The sequence below is a fragment of the Nycticebus coucang genome, chromosome 9 (assembly GCF_027406575.1).
Source record: "Nycticebus coucang isolate mNycCou1 chromosome 9, mNycCou1.pri, whole genome shotgun sequence".
Lineage (NCBI taxonomy): Eukaryota > Metazoa > Chordata > Mammalia > Primates > Lorisidae > Nycticebus > Nycticebus coucang.
In genome coordinates, this window is record NC_069788.1 from 28143708 (window position 1) to 28163224 (window position 19517).

At 39.8% G+C, this 19517-nt stretch overlaps 1 protein-coding gene across 3 annotated transcripts in view; it reads left to right on the forward strand.

Moving 5' to 3' along the window:
- Window positions 1–19517, forward strand: part of PKHD1 (PKHD1 ciliary IPT domain containing fibrocystin/polyductin) — a 497465-nt gene that overhangs the window by 70558 nt on the left and 407390 nt on the right. For all 3 annotated transcript variants that reach the window (XM_053602538.1, XM_053602539.1, XM_053602540.1), the window contains 7 exons: window positions 375–480; window positions 1554–1829; window positions 5117–5247; window positions 7545–7680; window positions 14666–14861; window positions 15093–15160; window positions 16737–18338. In XM_053602538.1, coding sequence (XP_053458513.1) covers window positions 375–480; window positions 1554–1829; window positions 5117–5247; window positions 7545–7680; window positions 14666–14861; window positions 15093–15160; window positions 16737–18338 — 2515 coding nt within the window. The remainder of the gene's footprint in view (window positions 1–374; window positions 481–1553; window positions 1830–5116; window positions 5248–7544; window positions 7681–14665; window positions 14862–15092; window positions 15161–16736; window positions 18339–19517) is intronic.

The window sequence follows — 19517 nt, forward strand, 5'->3', positions numbered from 1 at the left end:
GTGGAAGGAAAGTTCCTACTTTGTTGGTCTTCACTAGCAAAGAAAGGGCTTTTCACATGAGGTGGGTGCCTGGTTAGAAATACTGAGCAATAAGAAGTCTTTATGCATGTTAAGTTTATAAAAAATGACAGAGAGGAAATTTACACAAGATTTACCATATTTTATTACAGAAATGGATTTCAGTAAATCCACCGCCATTTTAAGAAAGGATCATGTGTTTTGAGCTATTCGTTGCAATTTAAGATTAATTGCTGGTGAAACAGAGAAAGGAAAGACAATAAGGGGATCACGAACACATTTTAGCTGGGGAAACTTCACAAGTTAATACCCTGTGCATATGAAATGCCTAAATAATTTTTTTTTCCTTTTGTCAGGTGGTTGTGCAAGTGAATGACATACCAGCTCATTGCCCAGGCTCTTGTTCTTTCCAGTACCTCCAAGCCTCAACTCCCTGGGTCCATTCTATGTGGTATTCTCTTGGTATGATTTGTGACTTAACAATTGAGATGGACATGAACCTGAGACTCAGAGTGGTTTTGTTTAAAATTTCAGATTAATATGAGGGTACAAACAGGTCACAATGTTTGCATTTGTTAGGTAAAGTCCCTGTTGTAGTTGTGTCCCATGCTCAGGAGGTGTGCCATATAACCCGACGTTGTGCCCATTAAGGGGGAGCACACCAATCCTCTCCCTCCTCCCAACCTGAATTGAATTGAGTTTTTCTCTTGTGTAGGTGTGTATTCGTTTGTCTATTGGCTTCATTTTAGAACCGAGCACACTGGATACTTATTTTTCCGTTCTTGTGATACTTTACTAGGAAGAATGTGTTTTAACTGACTCAAAGTGATTTTGCTAGAGGCCATATCACTAGTGATGGGTAGATAGAAGAACTATCAATTCATTATTAGGTGGAGGTTGAGTGGTGCAGCAGAAAGTGCATGTTTTGGTACATCTGAGATATATCGTCATTATTTGAAATGGGAATAAGTAGATTTTTTTCTTTTCTTTTTGAGATAGAGGTTCACTTTGTCACCCTTGGTAGAGTGCTGTGGCATCATAGCTCACAGCAACCTTAAACTCTTGGGCTTAAGTGATTTTCCTGCCTCAGCCTCCCAGATAGCTGGGACCACAGGCACTGCCACAATGCTCATCTATTTTTAGAGATGGGGTCTCGCTCTTGCTCAGGCTGGTCTCGAACCCACGAGCTCGGGCAATCCACCTGCCTCAGCTTCCCAGGGTGCTAAGATTACAGGTGCAAGTAGATTTTTGATGACTTGAAATGTTTTATTCTCCTTGTGTCTTATTTTAAAATATTCTTTGATTTTTTTTTTATTAAGCAGTGATTCCTCATTACTAGTTTGAGAATTTAAGATGGGGGCTCTGTACTATAATAATAGATTCAGATGTCCAACATTTGAGTCAATTTTCAACTCCCTGAAATTTGGGAGGGTTAGGGGAAAGGGAACAAACATCGGATGTTAGAGAGAGATATCTTAAATGAAATGGTATCACTGAGAGACAATTTTTTTTTTTAATTTTTTCTCTCTTTTAAGATGCTGACACCAACCTACTGGTTTACATTGCTGGAACTGGTTTCTCTAGTGACTCCAAGTCCTTGCAGGTTACGGTGAACCAAACAAACTGCAGAGTTATTTTCTCAAACCAAACAAATGTGGTCTGTCACACGGACCTGCTACCAGTGGGAGAGCATCAGATCTTGATGTTGGTGAGAACCTCTGGTCTTGCCATCAATGCCAGTGGAGAAGGCCTCTTCCTGAAGGTGGAGCCTAGAGTGGATGCTGTGGAACCTTCCAGAGCTGCAGAGATTGGTAATCTGGGGAGGGCCTTACCATGCACCTGACCCTGTGAAGCTCATGGCCTTGCTGTTAGGCATCCAGTCCTGCCCTGTAATAAATTCCATATTCCCTGTGAGTCATAGCTTTTTGTTTTCTGACATCAGCCCTTCTAATGAGCAACAGGCATTTGAGCCCTTAAATACACTCACTCGCCACATAAAAAATTATAGTTTGGCTGTGTTGTCATATGTACTTGGGCTAGTCCCTGAGTCACCAGGTTCGTCTGGTCTCAAGGAAACAATGGTGGATTGGGCGTTAGGATATGTGCCTGGGTTTTCATCCCACCACAAGTCAGAGGTCTGAGAAGTTGAGGTGTGACCTTAGAAGTTGCAGTTACTTGTTTGGGTTCTAATTATTTTCCTAATAATGATAGTAATAGCCACACTATCATATATTTCTTCTAAGTAGTTGCACCTCCAAATGCTTACAACTGCCCAAGGAATAAAATTATTATCCATATTTTGCAGATGAGATAATGGTGTTTCTAAGAAAAGAGTGACTTCCCCAAGCTTCGCAGGGAAAGACGTGGAGCTGGTGTGAAAACCAGCCCTGTCTCACTCCTCGGTTTTACTGCAGACCAGGCATCTAAGGATGCTTGACTTGTAGGTTGCCTATATTTGTGTGGATTAAAATGAGTCAATAGATGGGAAATCTTTTTAAAAATAAAAACACTGGACAAATGTGAAGTACAGGGCTTGCCCGCCCTGTAGGAACTTTGAACATAGCTATTCCACAAACATGTGCTAGCTGATCTACAATGGGTATGTGGCTAGTACGCAGAGCCAGTTACTGTTGGAGTTGTGCGAATGCAGAGGGCAGTGGGTCATGTCAACATGACCCTGTGGATTGGGTCTTAGTTCCGTGGAAAACCAGAAATCTCTCCATGACTTGGTACTTTCACTGGGACGCAACTGGTTCATAATAACCCAGCCAGATCGCAAGAATCTCAGAATACTCATGCTTATGTTTTCTAATGTTTGCATTTTACAGCACAGATTCCCTAATAGACTTTTGTTATGGTTTATTTTGGTGGCCAGAGGACTTCAGCTTAAATCATATTTTAAGGCAGTGTTTTGGCCACAGAGTCCTTGTTCAAAGAAACAGCTTGCTTCTGTCTCTGCTTTGCCTGAAGAGTGAAGTATGAGGCCCTCCCCACCTCTTCTCTACACCTGAAACAGGGCAGGCAGCACTTGTAATTTCCCAGGGACTTCAGGAAGGAGCCAGATTTTCCTCTACAGAGAGCAAAATCATATTCTATGTTAATCCATAATTATTGGTTTGAGTTTAGGGCACAGGACAGTCTTTTCACTATATTTATAAGGGACTTCGATCTTCTTACAAAGTTACCTTTGCAGTTCAGGCCACACACTCTAGCTCCCCGCCCCCCAACTAGATTGTAGACACCTTCAAGGCAGCCAGGAGACTCATTCATCTTCATTTTCCATACACAAAGCACCTTGCACAAGTAGGATCACCAAATTTCCCCTTTGCCTAGGACTGAGGGAGTTCCAGGTCACAAGACTTTCAGTTTCAGAACTGGATGCAGAACTCTCACTACTAACACTTGGTCCCCAGAAAACTGGAATGAGTTGATCATCCTATAAGCTGTACCAATAATACATATTGAAGGGAGTGGGAGGATCATATACCACACATTTATATTTTAGCGAAAGAAAACTCAGAGAAGGGATATATTTGGTGGGTGCAAGTAATTTTAAGACTAAGGAGAAAAGGAGGGAGGGAGAGGCTCTAGCTGCTACGTTCCTTATTACTGGATTTAAACTCTCCTTATTAACCTTTCTTTGCTCTGCTAGCTATATAGAATCAACTAGTGTTGATCAATCAATCGAGCTTAATCCATCACTTAGCGCTGATTGAGCTTTCCTGTGTAGAGCCCTGTGCTAGGTGCCGAAGACCTTAGTACTTAGAGCGTGGTCCTAGACCAGCTGCAGTATCTGCATCACCATGAGCTTAATATTAACAGAAACACCGAGTCTCAGGCTCCAACCAGACCTCCTGAGTCAATGTGCAATTTAATAAGATCCTCAGGCAATTTCTATGAATAGTGCAGTTTGAGAAATACTGCTATATGGGATTTCATGAAAACCAGGCTGATGCCTACTAGTTAGAAATTTACAGAAGAGTTGAGGTGTGAGGGATACGTGTATATAATGTGGCTAATATTCTAAATCACCACTTGCCTAGATGCAGAAGCACCCTTAGAAGGATTTTTTTAAAGGAATATCTTAGATTTGCTTTATATATGGTCTTGATCCATTTTTTTTTTTTTTTTACTGAAATAGTGTTGCCTTCTCCTAAGGCACAGATTCTTGTGAGGCACTTCAATTTTCAAATGAAAACAGCCAAGTATCACCACCTCTTTAACTTTTTTTAACCATCAACAACTGTGAGAACAATTTGTATCACTGTCATTATGTGCTGGGCGCTATTAATGCTATAATACAGCAAATGAAAACAAAGACTCTGGTCTTTACGAGGTGGTGGCAAGTGTGTGGGAGAAAAATCCAGAAGGGGCAGGAGTGAACACAGGACAATGTGTCATGATCATAGCAGAAGTGGAGGCAGCCTTCCTCTTACTGATGTCTGCAGTGAAAAGGAGAAGGGGGTTTCTGTGGCTGCTCCTCGGTGGGCACCAGAGAGATTTTCATGGCAGTGGTTGGTGACACCAGTCATTTCTCTACCATCTAGGTGACTAGAACTAGTACACATGGTGTAGAATTGCAAAGCTGAGCGGGCTAATGCCATCAGTTAGAGAAGGGGAGAATGAGGACCAGTCAGCTCAGGGACCACGCTGTAGTGACCTGCTTGACGTGGCAGAGCAGCCTGTGTCCCTGGCTCTGAGCCACTGCTCTATCCTAATGCTCTCTAACACTTGGGTTTTCAGGAATAGAATATGTTTTATAGGATTGGAAGAAATGATATTGTAAAATCCAGGGGCAAAAACAGTTTTCCATCTACTGTTCTGACTCATGGCAATATTGTGCCCCTGCGTTTTACTCTTAAAGGCCTGCGGGTTGTATTTCTTCTCTCTGCTCCCGTTCACTGTTTCTCCCTCTCTATTCGATAGTTTGCATATTTAACTTCAGTCTTTTTCTGCGCTGTACCTTTTTTGAGCACTGCCTTGTGTCTTGACTAAAGAGTTTCATATTTTAATTTCATTTTAACTTTCTTCTGGATGGTTAGTTTTTGTCTGCCAACATGGCTGTGGATCCCATATGAAAATGCTGTTTTTGTCACAGGAGGGCTCTGGGCCACCATCCGAGGCTCTAGTTTGGAAGATGTTAGACTGGTGTTCTTTGGGTCTCAGTCTTGTGCCATCAATGTCACCACAAGCAGTTCACGAAGAATTCAATGCAGAGTTCCACCTATGGTAAGTGGATTCCTTCGGCCTCTCCTTCTCTAGGGTGGGAAACCATTATTAACATAAAGTTTTCAGGGATTCATTTCTTGGAATTAAATTAACCGATGTGAACCTCTTGTCATGATAGTATGCTTACATTTTTTATATCGTCTGTTTTGCTGTGAAGTGATCCCACTAATGGAGCTTGTAATTAATATCAGTGAATTCATTTTAAATTACTACAACCCGACAGTTCCTGTCCGCACTCAGTGACCATTAGTACCAAAGAATACATACCTTTATCCAGTGCACATTCTTGGTGCTGGTTTGTAAAACTTACATATATTAAGATTCTTTTCTCTCTTAAACAAACAAAAAATAACTTAGTTTTCACCAGATATTTTTTTCTGCATGAATGTGAATGGTGGAGCATAGAAACTTCTAGCAGGGGTGTCCAACCTGTGGCTTGTGGGCTGAATGCTGACTTCTTGAGGACTTTTCTTGCTTATCTGTGGTGTCAGCACGAAAAGTATGCACGGACCTCTTTTTTGCTACACAGCTTTCATGAGTGTTTGTATATTCAATGTGTGGCTCAAGACAACTCTTATTCTTCCAATGAAGAAAAAAAGGATATGAAATAACTTCCTAATTATTCCCCAGTGCATCTTTTCCCCCTTAAAAACAAGTTTCTGGGCTTTTTCATTCCTTTTAGGGAGTGTTGTCTCGTGGCTTATTAATGAATTTGAGTCAGGGCCCTTCCCTGGTGTTGTTGGTGACAAGTCACCCTCACAGCTGCGACTGAGCTTTCTAGTCAGAATTGCTCTTTGCATCATCAACATTCTTAGCACACCCCTGACCCCCAGAGATGGCTGTCTACTGAACAAATATTCTCTAGGAGATTAATTTCAGAATATTCTTTGATCATTGCTCCTATATTTTTACTTTATCAAATTTCTTAAATTTTATGAAAAGCTAGGTTTTATATGTAAACTACATAGAATTCCAATATATGCTCGTGCTGTAATTTGTTTAACTATTCTTTACTGAACAACAGAGCTTTGGTCATCCTAATAACTATATTTTGAGGCATATTTATTTTCTCAGGATAAATTGAGATAAATTAATCTCAGTTAGAGATGGAAGATAAATTAATCTAAACTTGAAACTTTTGATATGTTGTGTTCTATTGCCTGAAATTCCTTTTTAATGTATATTCCCATCATCACTGTGTAAATATCTGATTTTTGACACTTTGGCCAACACTGGGTATTATCATTTTAATATGTATTTGCCATTTTGTGGGTAAATATGTACTGTTTGGATTTTTTTAATCAGAGAGGATAAACATTAAAAAAGCAAACTTTTATTTCAATCAGAGTGATAGATATAAGGTTAAAAGCCAAATAGCAAATCATGCTCTCATCCTTCTCCTTCTCTTTCCCTTTCTTCAAATCCTCCTTTCTGAAACAAACACTTTCAGTTCTTTTGAATATAGTTATGGTACCATTTTTTTGTCAAATCAGTAAAACATGTTTATGTTATTATAACTGTGTAAGTGATGCTGGCAGAATCAGGTAATGTATATTTTGTTCATTTGTAATTCTTTGTTTTCTTCCCTAGAGATTTTTTTAAAAACATGCCTTTCTTATAATAAAAATCCACCATTTTAAAAAAAAGTTTCAACATGTTAGTTAGTGTTTTTTTTTTGAAGCTCTCTATTCTCCTGCTTCAATCTGTGTTGGTTATTTCCTAGGTGTAATCTACAGATTTCATCCTAGTATTTCCCTTGATTTGCTGTCCTACATAGATCCACAGTTTCTTAGAGTTTGTATCTTCTTTTTTAAAATTATTATTTAGTTTTTGTGAGATCATAACCTTACAAAACACCCTGTGAAAGAGAAATGTGGAAGAGAAATTATGTGTTTGAAAGTACACTCATACTTACAGGATAGTTCAGCTAGGTATAGACAGTTACTTAAAATTGCCATTTCTTGCAGAAACAATTAATGTGTTAGTTGCAAATCATTATTATTTGCAGAGTAATGGCACGGTCCTTTTGGAGCTATTTAACACTGCACTTGCCTCGTCTAAGTACTTGTCACTCTGTGTGTGTGTGTGTGTCAGAGAGAGGGAGGGAAAGAGAGAGCAGGGGAGAATGAGTGAGAGCAAGAGAGAAGTGGGGAGGAGAAAGAAAGGTTTGATCCTTTAAAAACAACTTCCTTGAAATTAACCATTTAAACCAATTCTATAAGGACTTTTCCTCTTCACTCAAGTCAGTCTTACTTTAGAATCAAACTGAGACTTGAGTTTCAAAATTGATTTTTCAGGGCAAAGATGGACACATTGTGAATGTGACTGTCGTCAGAGGGGACCATTCTGCAGTACTTCCCAGAGCATTTACGTATGTCTCCTCTTTAAATCCAGTGATTGTGACTCTCAGCAGAAACAGAAGCAACATAGCAGGTAAAATACATGCTACTGTAAGATCTTTTTACAGCATTGATCCTATAAAAAGGAAAATCAATATCCTATACATTTTATTATGTTTTGAAGTTTTCTTTAACTGAAAAAAAAAAGTTTACACAAGATTTTTTTTTCCATCTTAGCCATCATTGACTCTATCTCCTGATATCTGTTTGTTCTTGCAAAATTGAGACTATTTATTTCCATCATGAAAAATATATAGGAATTCAAAGGTAGTAATTCAACAAATATTTCTTGGGCACTTAGTATGTGCCAATAATACCATAGACATATAATAAGCTTTAAATTAATCCTTGCCACTAATTTATAGGATTATTAGCTTCAGTTTATGCATAAGGAACATAAAGAATAGAGAGAATGAGTAATTTGTCTAAGACGTTGCTTTTACTAAGAAACAGAGCCGAGATTTGAACCCACATAGTCTGTTTGCAGATCACAAGCACTTAATCACTTATAATGAACTGTAAAATGCTGTTTTTATCAGCAATTTCTATTGTAGCAGTTTTTTATTAATAGTACAATTAAAGAGTAGGATGTTTTGATTATGAATTCTTCCTTGAGACTATGTATGAAAAGAATGAATTCATTAGCACCAACTAAATGAAATAATTTAATCTTTCATTGATGATTCAGAAAATTTGACAAGATAAAATTATAACAGTTTATTATCATGTCATACCATATAGATTTGAAAAAATACCAGATAAACACCCTTTTCTGGGTGTTGGCTACTAAACAGATTTTAGTAGCCATATTTAAGGATATATTATTATAAGACCTTCACATTCTTACCTCCTGAAAGCCTGAATTCAATTTTTATGATACTATTTTAATTTTCCATAGCTCAAAAGTATATAAATAAAGTGAATGTCCTTTAGCTTGTCATTATCATTCAGCTCAGATAGTGTGGAGGAAGAATTTGCTGTCTCGGGCGACCAAAGTGTATAAAGTTCCTTGGTGGTATAGATTCTTCCCACTGAGGTAGAAAGGGAGGAGGGAGCTTCGTATTATATTCAGATTTCAGTGATTTTGCCTTTTAATGAAATTATCCTACAGAAAAGAATAAATACATTGTATCAGTGCCTCAAAGGCAACTAGGATTAGCTTGACAATTGACCAAGCCCAAGAAGTTCATGTTAATGATACCTACAGTACAATGCATTCTTTTAGAATTTGCACTTGCATTCAAATCTTTCTATAGGCAGAATAAAGAACATATTATGAAGTCCACAAAGTGTGGTAGCCCATCGGGAAAGTCTCTTTTAAGTTGGAGTGCTACACATCTCTTCAGAATTTCATATGCAGGACCATTTGTGTAGTTTTTCTACAGTCAGAAACAAGTGGAAAAACTTCCAGCATATGAAATTCATAGAGTTTATTTGAACAAAGAATGGTTTGCTAATCAGGCAGCTCTCAGAACCAGGTGAGTTTCAGAGAGCTCAGGCCTTATTCATAGACAGAAAAGGATCAGAAGAGATGAAACTTTCGCTCTTCGTAGATGATATGGTTGTATATCTGGAAAACACTAGGGACTCTACTACAAAACTCTTAGAATTGATCAAGGAATACAGCAGTGTCTCAGGTTACGAAATCAACATTCATAAATCGGTAGCCTTTATATATACCAAAAATAGTCAAATTGAAAAAACAATTAAGGACTCTATCCCATTCACAGTAGTGCCAAAGAAGATGAAATACTTGGGAGTTTATCTAACAAAGGACGTGAAAGATCTATATAAAGAGAACTATGAAACTCTAAGAAAAGAGAAAGCTGAGAATGTTAACAAATGGAAACATATACCATGCTCATGGTTGGGAAGAATCAACATTGTTAAAATGTCCATACTACCCAAAGCAATATATAATTTCAACGCAATCCCCATTAAAGCTCCACTGTCATACTTTAAAGATCTTGAAAAAACAATACTTTGTTTTATATGGAATCAGAAAAAAACCTCGAATAGCCAAGACATTACTCAGAAATAAAAACAAATCAGGAGGAATCATGCTACCAGACCTCAGACTATACTATAAATCGATAGTGATCAAAACATCATGGTACTGGCACAAAAACAGAGAAGTAGATGTCTGGAACAGAATAGAGAACCAAGAGATGAATCCAGCTAATTACCGTTATTTAATCTTTGACAAGCCAATTAAAAACATTCAGTGGGGAAAAGATTCCCTATTTAACAAATGGTGCTGGGTGAACTGGCTGGCAACCTGTAGAAGACTGAAACTGGACCCACACCTCTCACCATTAACCAAGATAGACTCTCACTGGATTAAAGATTTAAACCTAAGACATGAAACTATAAAAATACTAGAAGAGAGTGCAGGGAAAACCCTTGAAGAAATTGGGTTGGGCGAGTTTTTTATGAGAAGGACCCCCCGGGCAATTGAAGCTGCTTCAAAAATACACTATTGGGACTTGATCAAACTAAAAAGCTTCTGCACAGCCAAGAACACAGTAAGTAAAGCAAGCAAACAGCCCTCAGAATGGAAGAAGATATTCGCAGGTTATGTCTCCAACAAAGGTTTAATAACCAGAATCCACACAGAACTCAAACTCATTAGCAAGAAAAGAACAAGGGATCCCATCGCAGGTTGGGCAAGGGACTTGAAGAGAAACTTCTCTGAAGAAGACAGGTGCACGGCCTTCAGACATATGAAAAATGCTCATCATCTTTAATCATCAGAGAAATGCAAATCGAAACTACTTTGAGATATCATCTAACTCCTGTGAGACTAGCCTATATCACAAAATCCCAGGACCAGAGATGTTGGCGTGCATGTGGAGAAAAGGGAACACTTTTGCACTGCTGGTGGGAATGCAAATTAATACATTCCTTTTGGAAAGAGATATGGAGAACACTTAGAGATCTAAAAATAGATCTGCCATTCAATCCTGTAATCCCTCTACTGGGCATATACCCAGAAGACCAAAAATCACACCATAACAAAGATATTTGTATCAGAATATTTATTGAAGCCCTATTCATAATTGCTAAGTCATGGAAAAAGCCCAAGTGCCCATCGATCCACGAATGGATTAATAAATTGTGGTATATGTACACCATGGAATATTATGCAGCCTTGAAAAAAGATGGAGACTTTACCTCTTTCATGTTTACACGGATGGAGCTGGAACATATTCTTCTTAGTAAAGTGTCTCAAGAATGGAGGAAAAAGCACCCAATGTACTCACCCTTATTATGAAACTAATGTAGGACCTTCACATGAAAGCTATAACCCAGTTACAACTTAGGAATGGGGAGAAGGGGGAAAAGGAGGGGAGGGAGGGGGGAGGTGGGTAGAGGGAAGGGGATTGGTGGGATTACACCAGCAGTGCATTTTACAAGGGTATATGTGAATCCTAGTAAATGTGGAATGTAAAGGTCTTGGCAAAATAACTAAGAAGATGCTACGAAAGCTATGTTAACTAGTGTGATGAAAACGTGTCAAGTGATCTATAAACCAAGTGTATGGTGCCCCATGATCATACTAATGTACACAGCTATGATTTAATAAAAATAAATAAATAAAGAAAGAAAATGGAAGTGATGTCCAGAAACAGTTTGATTGGTTACAGTTTCCTGTTTGCCTTACTGGGCATTGTCTGATTAGTGGGTAGCCTGTGATTAGCTAAAGCTCAGCTGCTGTGATGAGCTGAAACTCAGGTAGGGCACCAGCCCCATATACTGATGGTGGCAGGTTTGAACCTGGCCCTGGCTAGCTAAAACAATAGTGGCAACTGCAACAAAAAATAGCCGAGTGTTGTGGCGGGCACGTGTAGTCCCAGCTACTCAGGAGGCTAAGGCAAGAGAATCGCTTAAGCCCAAGAGTTGGAGGTTTCTGTGAGCTGCGATGCCACAGCACTCTACCAAGGGCTCAAAAAAAAAAAAAAAGTGTGTGTGTGTATATATATACAATCCTAAATTAGGCTTCAGTTCATTTACTACAAGTTAGGTTGCAACTCATTATGTAGGGACTCAGGGTATAGAGGCCTCCTCAGGCCAAGTTTAGTTTAATTTCACATACTCCTTAGGCAAGATATTTAATTTCTTTTGTCTCTATTTTCCCTATTTGTTAGTGGGAATAATTTTTTCAAGGTAATCATGAAAATTGGAGATAAAGTGGGTGATGAAAGTACAGTCCAGAAACTGCCATGGAGTAAGTAAGCTTTGTGGAAGCGAAGGCCAGCATTGCGCCACATTCCAAGTGTTATGTTAATGAGCCAAAGATGGCCTCTGCATGTTGGCCCTATGTTGGTTACCTCTTCACAGTGTCTTGGGACCCCTTAGCTTAAAAGCCCAACAGTGCCAATTTAAGTTTTTATACATTCAATTATTTTCAATATAATCAACAGGAGCATATTTTTAGACATTTAGAGCCTGCTTGCTTTGCATACCTCTTAAAACTACACACAATTATCAGTTAGCCACAGCTAAGATAAACCCCTGGGGCTATCAAAGACCCCAAACTGTTTAGAGCTCTCTAACCCATAGCCTACTCACCAGGCTGCTTGGTGAGGTCACACAGAAGCCCCCTCTCTGAGCTTTCTTCCTCCCAGTATTCCCCCATCTTCCTTCCCTTCCAGGTGGTGGCCTTGTACCACGGGCTGGGGAAGGTGTCCCTGTCAGACTTTTTCTTTCTCTCTAAATCTGTTAAAATAACCCTTGAATACTAATATGAAGCCAGGAGATGAACTAATGCACACCTACATAAGAGAAAAACTCAGTTCAATTCAAGTTGGGGTGGAGGAAGGAAGGGGGGAGAGAGGGGATGGCTGTGCTCCCACTTAATGGGCACAATGTAAGGGTATATGGCACACCTCTTGGGTGTGGGACACAACTACAAGAGGGACTTTACCTAACAAATGCAAACATTGTAACCTAGTTGTACCCTCCCATTAATTTGAAATTAAAAAAAAAACCCAAACCAAAAAACAAACCCTTGAAGAAAGCTCATTTTGTGCTGCTGCCACCTAGTGGTTCTGCCTTTTTCCTTGAGCAGCCCTGAAGTCCCTTGAACTCACTACGTTGAAACATCAGGAGTTCCCAGTAGAGATTGGGAGGACACGAAGAAGTAAAGAGGGCACAGAAGGAGGAAGAGAACAGAGTTGAACGAGGCCTCTTTGTGTGCTTTCCCAAGAGACATGTATCTAACTTCCTACAGTAAGCCACAGAGGAGAAGCCTTATTACCATCTTAATGATGAAAACATTTCCGAGGTTTTGAGAGCCCAAGCTAGTCACCCAAAGTCACAGAGGTGATTAGATGGAGGCCAAGGATTTGAGTACAGATTCACCGTTACCATGCCACATCCCTCTCTTTTAAGCAACTTCTTTCTCTGCATCGGATTGGCTGTGGCATCCCAGACATGCAGTGATTCTCAACTGTTAGAGGCTAAAGGACCAGGGAGGCGTCATCCCAAGCTGCATCTCTGTGGGCACACCGAGATGTGGGAAAGGCAGGTGCGTTTATTTCCACTACTGCTGTTGCACAATTGATTTCTGGCCCTCGGTAAGATTCCAGTTGTCTGCAGACTGCATGCTCCCCTCCCGCATTTTCAGTTTATCTTATAAGCTGGAAGAATAGTTTCAATCGTGTCCTTTCCTTGCTTAGAAGACTTTGGAGGTCTCCACTGTCCACTGAATTAAGCAGAGACCCCTCAGGACTGTCTGTGGCCCTAGCACCATCAATTTGGCTTACCCCCATAGATTTAGAGTTCATACCTGTATCTACATGTAGCTTGTCTTCCAGAAAGTCACCTCATTCTCTTCCTTTTCTCTCTAAGCTTCTGGAGGATGAAGTAAGAACGTGCTATAAAAGACTTGGAATAAAAACGTGACATTTTTAGAATTAGTGTAAAGTCCCCGCTTCTCTATCACTTTCTCTTAGAATTTATCCTTTAAACTGTTTTTCCGGTACTGCCTTGCCCATGAGCCCTCTCCTAATATTCCTAACATTGCGCTGATTTGAGCTGTCCAGTGCTTAATTTGCACCTCTCTCTCTCCCTCTCTCTCTCTTTTTTTTTTGCAGTTTTTTGGCCGGGGCCATGTTTGAACCCACCACCTCCAGTATATGGGGCAGGGGCCCTACTCCTTTGAGCCACAAGCGCCGCCCAATTTGCACGTCTCTTCTAGTGTGCCTTCTGCTGAAGCTCTTTGGTCCCCTATTTCATTATCTTCGAGAACTCTTTGTGAGAAGGATCAATATTTAGCTTATTTTTGTGCCCCTTGCTGCATCTTTCTCATGGTCCTCAATCCATATTTGAATTAAAAGCGATGATTAAAGTGTTAATAGTACACACAATATATAAGCAGAGTTGCTAATTAAACTAAAAATATGTTAAAATATAAGACTGAAGACCAAGGACTTGAATTTTCCATTGATTAGCTGTGAGGCCTTGGGTGTTGTGCCTTAGTTTCCTGAAATGCAAAATGCCAGCATACTGGCTGCCTGTACACTATACACACCATTGGGACAGTGTGAAGATCAAATGGCATAACATATATGGAAGTGCTCTGTAAACTATAACTATTTTATGCACATATGTGTTATAATGCGGCTCAGTGCACGCTGAAGGTAGAGCATTAGACTTCTACAGTGCAAAAGTGGAGGTTAAGAAAAAAGGAGATGGATGCTCTTTGCTGGTTATGAAGACCATTCGTTCTCTAAACTACTTCTTGATTTGCCTTTGCACAGAAATAAGTTAGTGCCCCTTGTATAATGGTCCTGCCAATTTTGCTTTTATGCCTTGAGATGGATTATAGGATGTAGCTCTGTGAAAAAGAGTTGCTAGATATTTCATGGAAAAAAAAGTAGATTGGTATCGAAACTCTTAGAGTATTATGCATAGGGCTGACCACGTATTTAATCCCAAAACACACTTTTAGAATTGAATAGGCGGTTGAGCCCACACACCCACATCCCAGAGGCTAATGGACTCTTTTAACACAGGAGGCGAGACCCTGCTCATTGGAATGACGTCCCTGATGAACTCGACAGATTTAGCCGTGGAGGTCCACGTTGGTGGTGCCCGAGCTGTGGTTCGTGCACAGATGGCTTGGGGCTTGGAGGTGGTGCTTCCCGCCCTGCCAGCCGGCCTCCACGGGCTATCCGTCTCTATCAACGGAGTCAGCATTTGCTCGCAAGGGTGAGGTGTCCCTTTGCCATTAATTTTGTGTTTGTTTGATGGTCCAGCTATTCAGCCGGGGAATTCTAGTTTCGAGGTAGGTCTTCTCTGCTGAAGTCATAACATTTGAACAAATCTTAGAGACCCTACGGCCAGACTCTTCTCTGTCCCTGCCCCCCCTTCTGTCTTCCTCTTTCTTTTCTGTCTTTCTAACTCTCTGTTATTTCGTAACAATCCTCCTGTCTTCGGTAGGGTTGATCTCCACATCCGGTACATCACAGAAGTTTTCAGCATCCAGCCGAGCTGTGGGTCCCTTCTGGGTGAGTGGCTCTGTTGTGACAGTAATCAATTATCCAACAAATCTGTTCACTGGATATTCATTCCGATTTTCTTCCTGGATTAATTTGCGTGCAAGGCTAGAAACAGGGTAGCAGGAGAGAAGGTTTTCTCAGGCTTCAGGAACTGTGTGGTGTATTTTAAAGGGTGTGAAAACTCAGCGATTCCTTTGCTCAGGAAATTAGTTTTATGAAAAGGAGATGTACCTGCTTTTCTTTTTCTAATGATAAGAGGATAAAGCTTCTAATGGGTAGCATTCTAAACTGGATATCAGGAAAATGAGGGAGGAGTTTCCAGCACGAGCCTTTAGACACTGAGCACTCAAGGAGAGGAGCGGTGAGCCTGTTGTGACTTCTCTTTTCTCTAGGGATACCAGATGAAGAACTTAGAAAGAGAAATGCAAATGTCAATATGGGAGATGTGACACCAGGACAAATAACAGGGTATCCCACAAAGTTGCCCACAAAGTTGCCACATGTAGGGAAGATGGTAAATTGTAGCTAAATTTACATGTATTTAAAAAATACCTGTTATAAAAGAGGTGGCCAACACGTACAGAATATTTAAAAAATATTTTATAAAATTTTGTAATGGAGATTATGTAAATAAAGGTACATTTCACTGTAATTCCCCATTTTCACTATGTATGGTGACTTTGTAGGCAACGTTTTGGGACACCCTGGAGAGCAATCCCTAATTATTAATTTTCAGAAAGAATTGAAAGCTGCCTATTAGCAGGTGGCTAATCATTGTGATAGTGTATAAAGTAGCACATTATCCTTTTTGAGTATACTGAAATCTTTTTGTAAGCTGCTTGACTGTACCACAGATTTGATTATGATATGGGTCATTTGCTTCAACTCCTGTCCTGAAGATGGGGTTTGATCTTTGATTGTCTCTCGACTATAGAGTAAAACAAAGAATGTGAATTGAGAGGCAAATTCACCAGCAAGATTTGATGGGTTTTGACATGGTTCATATATATACATATAAATGTATATATATATATACACACACATATATATGATATTATATATGATATATGGTTCATATATATGATATATATATCATATATGATATTATAGAATATTTAAGATATATTAGATATATAATATATAATATTGGAATATTATATATAACAATAAAGAAGATAGAAGATTTCACTGAATTTGATTTTTCATTAGTGTGTATATGAATACATATATATGGATACAGAATAATATACATATATTCTACATAACACATGAAAGGTCATATAATAATAGCAGAAGACAAGAAAACTAAGGAATTTGATGTTTTATTAGTGTAGAAGTTGATTAAGGTAGTGGTTTCTAGGTTATATAAATGTGCTCGAAAAGTTTGTCTTAAATATTATAAACATCCTCCTGTGTAACAATTTGTATTATTTTTCTGTTATGTAAAATTTTAACCTCATCTGATCCCTATCCAAATAATCATAAGTTTAACATTGGTGAGAGTAGGGTAAAATAATTGAGGTTTCACTTACACACACTTATGGATATGAGCTGTTAAATTGTGTTTTCCTTATTCACACTTTAGGTGGCACCTTCCTCAGCATCTCAGGAATAGGATTTAGCAGGGACTCATCTTCTGTTTGGGTGCTCATGGGCAATCAGTCCTGTGACATTGTGAATGTTACAGAGGTGAGCATCTGTTGCAAGACCCCTCCAGCTCCCCAGATGCCTGATGCAGATGCTGTCCCAGCCCCTGTAGAGGTCTGGGTTGGCAACGTGTCCTTCACCCATGGATCTTCAGTGAGCTTGGTGGGGAAGGGCTTCACTTTCATGTATGAAGCAGCAGCAACACCAGTGGTCACTTCCCTGCAAGGAGAAATCACAAATAGCAGCCTGAGGCTGTATGTGGGAGGAAGTAACCTCTCCAATTCAGTCGTCCTTCTGGGGAGCTTCACCTGCGATCTTGAGACATGGTCTTCCCAGAGCAGCGTGAACCTGTTTGGATGTTCCTTTCCTTTTCCCAGCTTAGAGGCAGGCATCTACCCCTTCCAAGTACATCAGAAGTGGATGGGATTGGCTAATACATCTGCAGTGCCCCAGCAATTTGTGATGACACCTTGGATAATGGCTGTCTCTCCAACCCATGGCTCTGTGTGTGGGGGGACAGTACTGACTGTGAGGGGGCTGGCTCTCAACTCTAGAAGGAGATCAGTTCAGGTTGACCTTTCAGGTCCTTTCACCTGTGTGGTTTTGAGTTTGGGAGACCACACCATTCTTTGCAAGGTTAGCCCTGTGGATGACCCTTTGCCCGGAACTTCCTTCAGCCTGGATGTCACAGTCTTGGTCAATGGCGTGACCAGTGAGTGTCAGGGGAATTGCACTCTCTTCATGCAGAAGGAGACAACTCCTGTGGTGAACGCCATGACCACAAACATCAGTGGGTCTCTGACAACTGTGCTGATTAGGGGTCAGAGGTTAGGCACCACAACCAACAAGCTGATGGTGTTTGTGGATGATCAACTTCCTTGCAATGTGACTTTCTTTAATGCAAGCTACATGGCATGCCAGATAAGTGACTTGATTCCAGGACCCCACTACCTATCAGTTTTTCATGCACGAAATGGGTATGCTTGTTTTGGTAACATTTCCAGGCACTTCTACATAACACCTCAAGTGTTTCATTATTTTCCTAAGCATTTCAGCATATATGGTGGAAGTCTGTTGGCCATAGAGGGCACAGCCCTAAGGGGAAAGAACACCACATCAGTCTCCATTGGCCAGCAAGCATGCCTGACAGTGGACATCAGTGCTGAGCTCATCCAGTGTGTTATTCCTGCAGGGAATGGCTCTGTTGCCCTGGAAATCGAGGTAGATGGACTTTTATTCCATATTGGAACCATTGATTACAGCCACGACTTCACCCCAGAATTGCTCTCTTTTTCTCAGAGTGACGACATCTTAACCTTTGCAGTGGCCCAAATCTCAGGAGCTGCAAATATTGATATCTTTATTGGGATGTCACTCTGTGTGGGTGTCTCTGGTAATCACACTGTCCTCCAGTGCATGGTCCCTTGCCTTCCTGCTGGGAAGTACCGTGTCAGAGGTTATGACCACATCAGAGGGTGGGCCTCATCTCTCCTGGTGTTCACTTCAAGAGTTATTATTACAGCAGTGACCAAGAACTTTGGTAAGTCAAGCAAATCCATGTAAGAGTGCACTTCCTTTATGTAAGTGAATTAGTAGCTACTCTTGTCTTCTAGGATGGAGGAATCAACATCAATCTGCTTGATGGGAGGAATGAGAAGCCTGGTTGGCCTCTTACAGTCCCAGTTTATTCCTGAGTCTTGTCTTTGTCATGCTCTGTTTATGAGGCTTTGCATATTCTCTAAGTGTTTGATTGTATTTTAATTTGATACATTAACCAGGTTTTTGTTTTAAATTAAATAATACCATTTGTAAGAGCTTATATAGTGATCATTTAAGAATACAAATGCCTTCCTCTATTTTTAGTCCTATATACCAATTTGGATTCTTTTTTATTAAATAGGATTAATTTTTGTCATTTTATATTTCATAGGTGAACTCATATTCCACTAATAATAAGCCCATTGTATTGTACAGTTGCATTGGTTGAACTTTTTTCTCCTTTCAGATATATGGAGCTTTCCTGGCTTTATCTTCCAATGATAGTTTCAGTGTCTGTTTCCTGCACTTAAAATAGCCCAAATTTGATTGTGATTCAGGGAGTATAGAAGAAATTATGGAAACAGTATCTTGGACTGGTGAAGTAGTAACCAAGCCACTGATTAGAGTGAAGTTGGCCTCCCCTGTGTGGAATGCTCTGGGGACTGGAGTTTGTGTCTACCGTCTGTCACTAATTTAGCTAATTTGGGCTGGACTTTTCTAAACCTCAGCTTCTTGTTTGATAAGGCTTTCCACTTCCTACTCCCTAAGATCCCATGATTTTTATGGTGGGAGAGCAGGGGTACCCTAAACAGAAAGCATTATTCTTAAGTTTGTCAAATGGCTAAGTAGCATCTAGATTTACTATGATGGCAGTAGAGAGTGAAACCTTGTATCTAAGTGTAAACTAGAGATGTAGACTAGTTTTACCCATACACGTGTCCCCAAAATATGTACAAGTATTGCAGCACTATTAATAATAGAAAGAAAGGAGAAATAATGGAAGTGTCAATAGGAAAATTGTTAAATTGTAGTATGATTAGATAATGGAATTCTGAGCAGCTATTAAAATGAGTTGAGTCTATATAGGTTTTGAAAAATATGCTATCCTTTTCAGTTTAAAAAGTTACAGAGCAATATGCATAGAATGATCTATATGCCTAGAAAATTCTGGATGGATCAC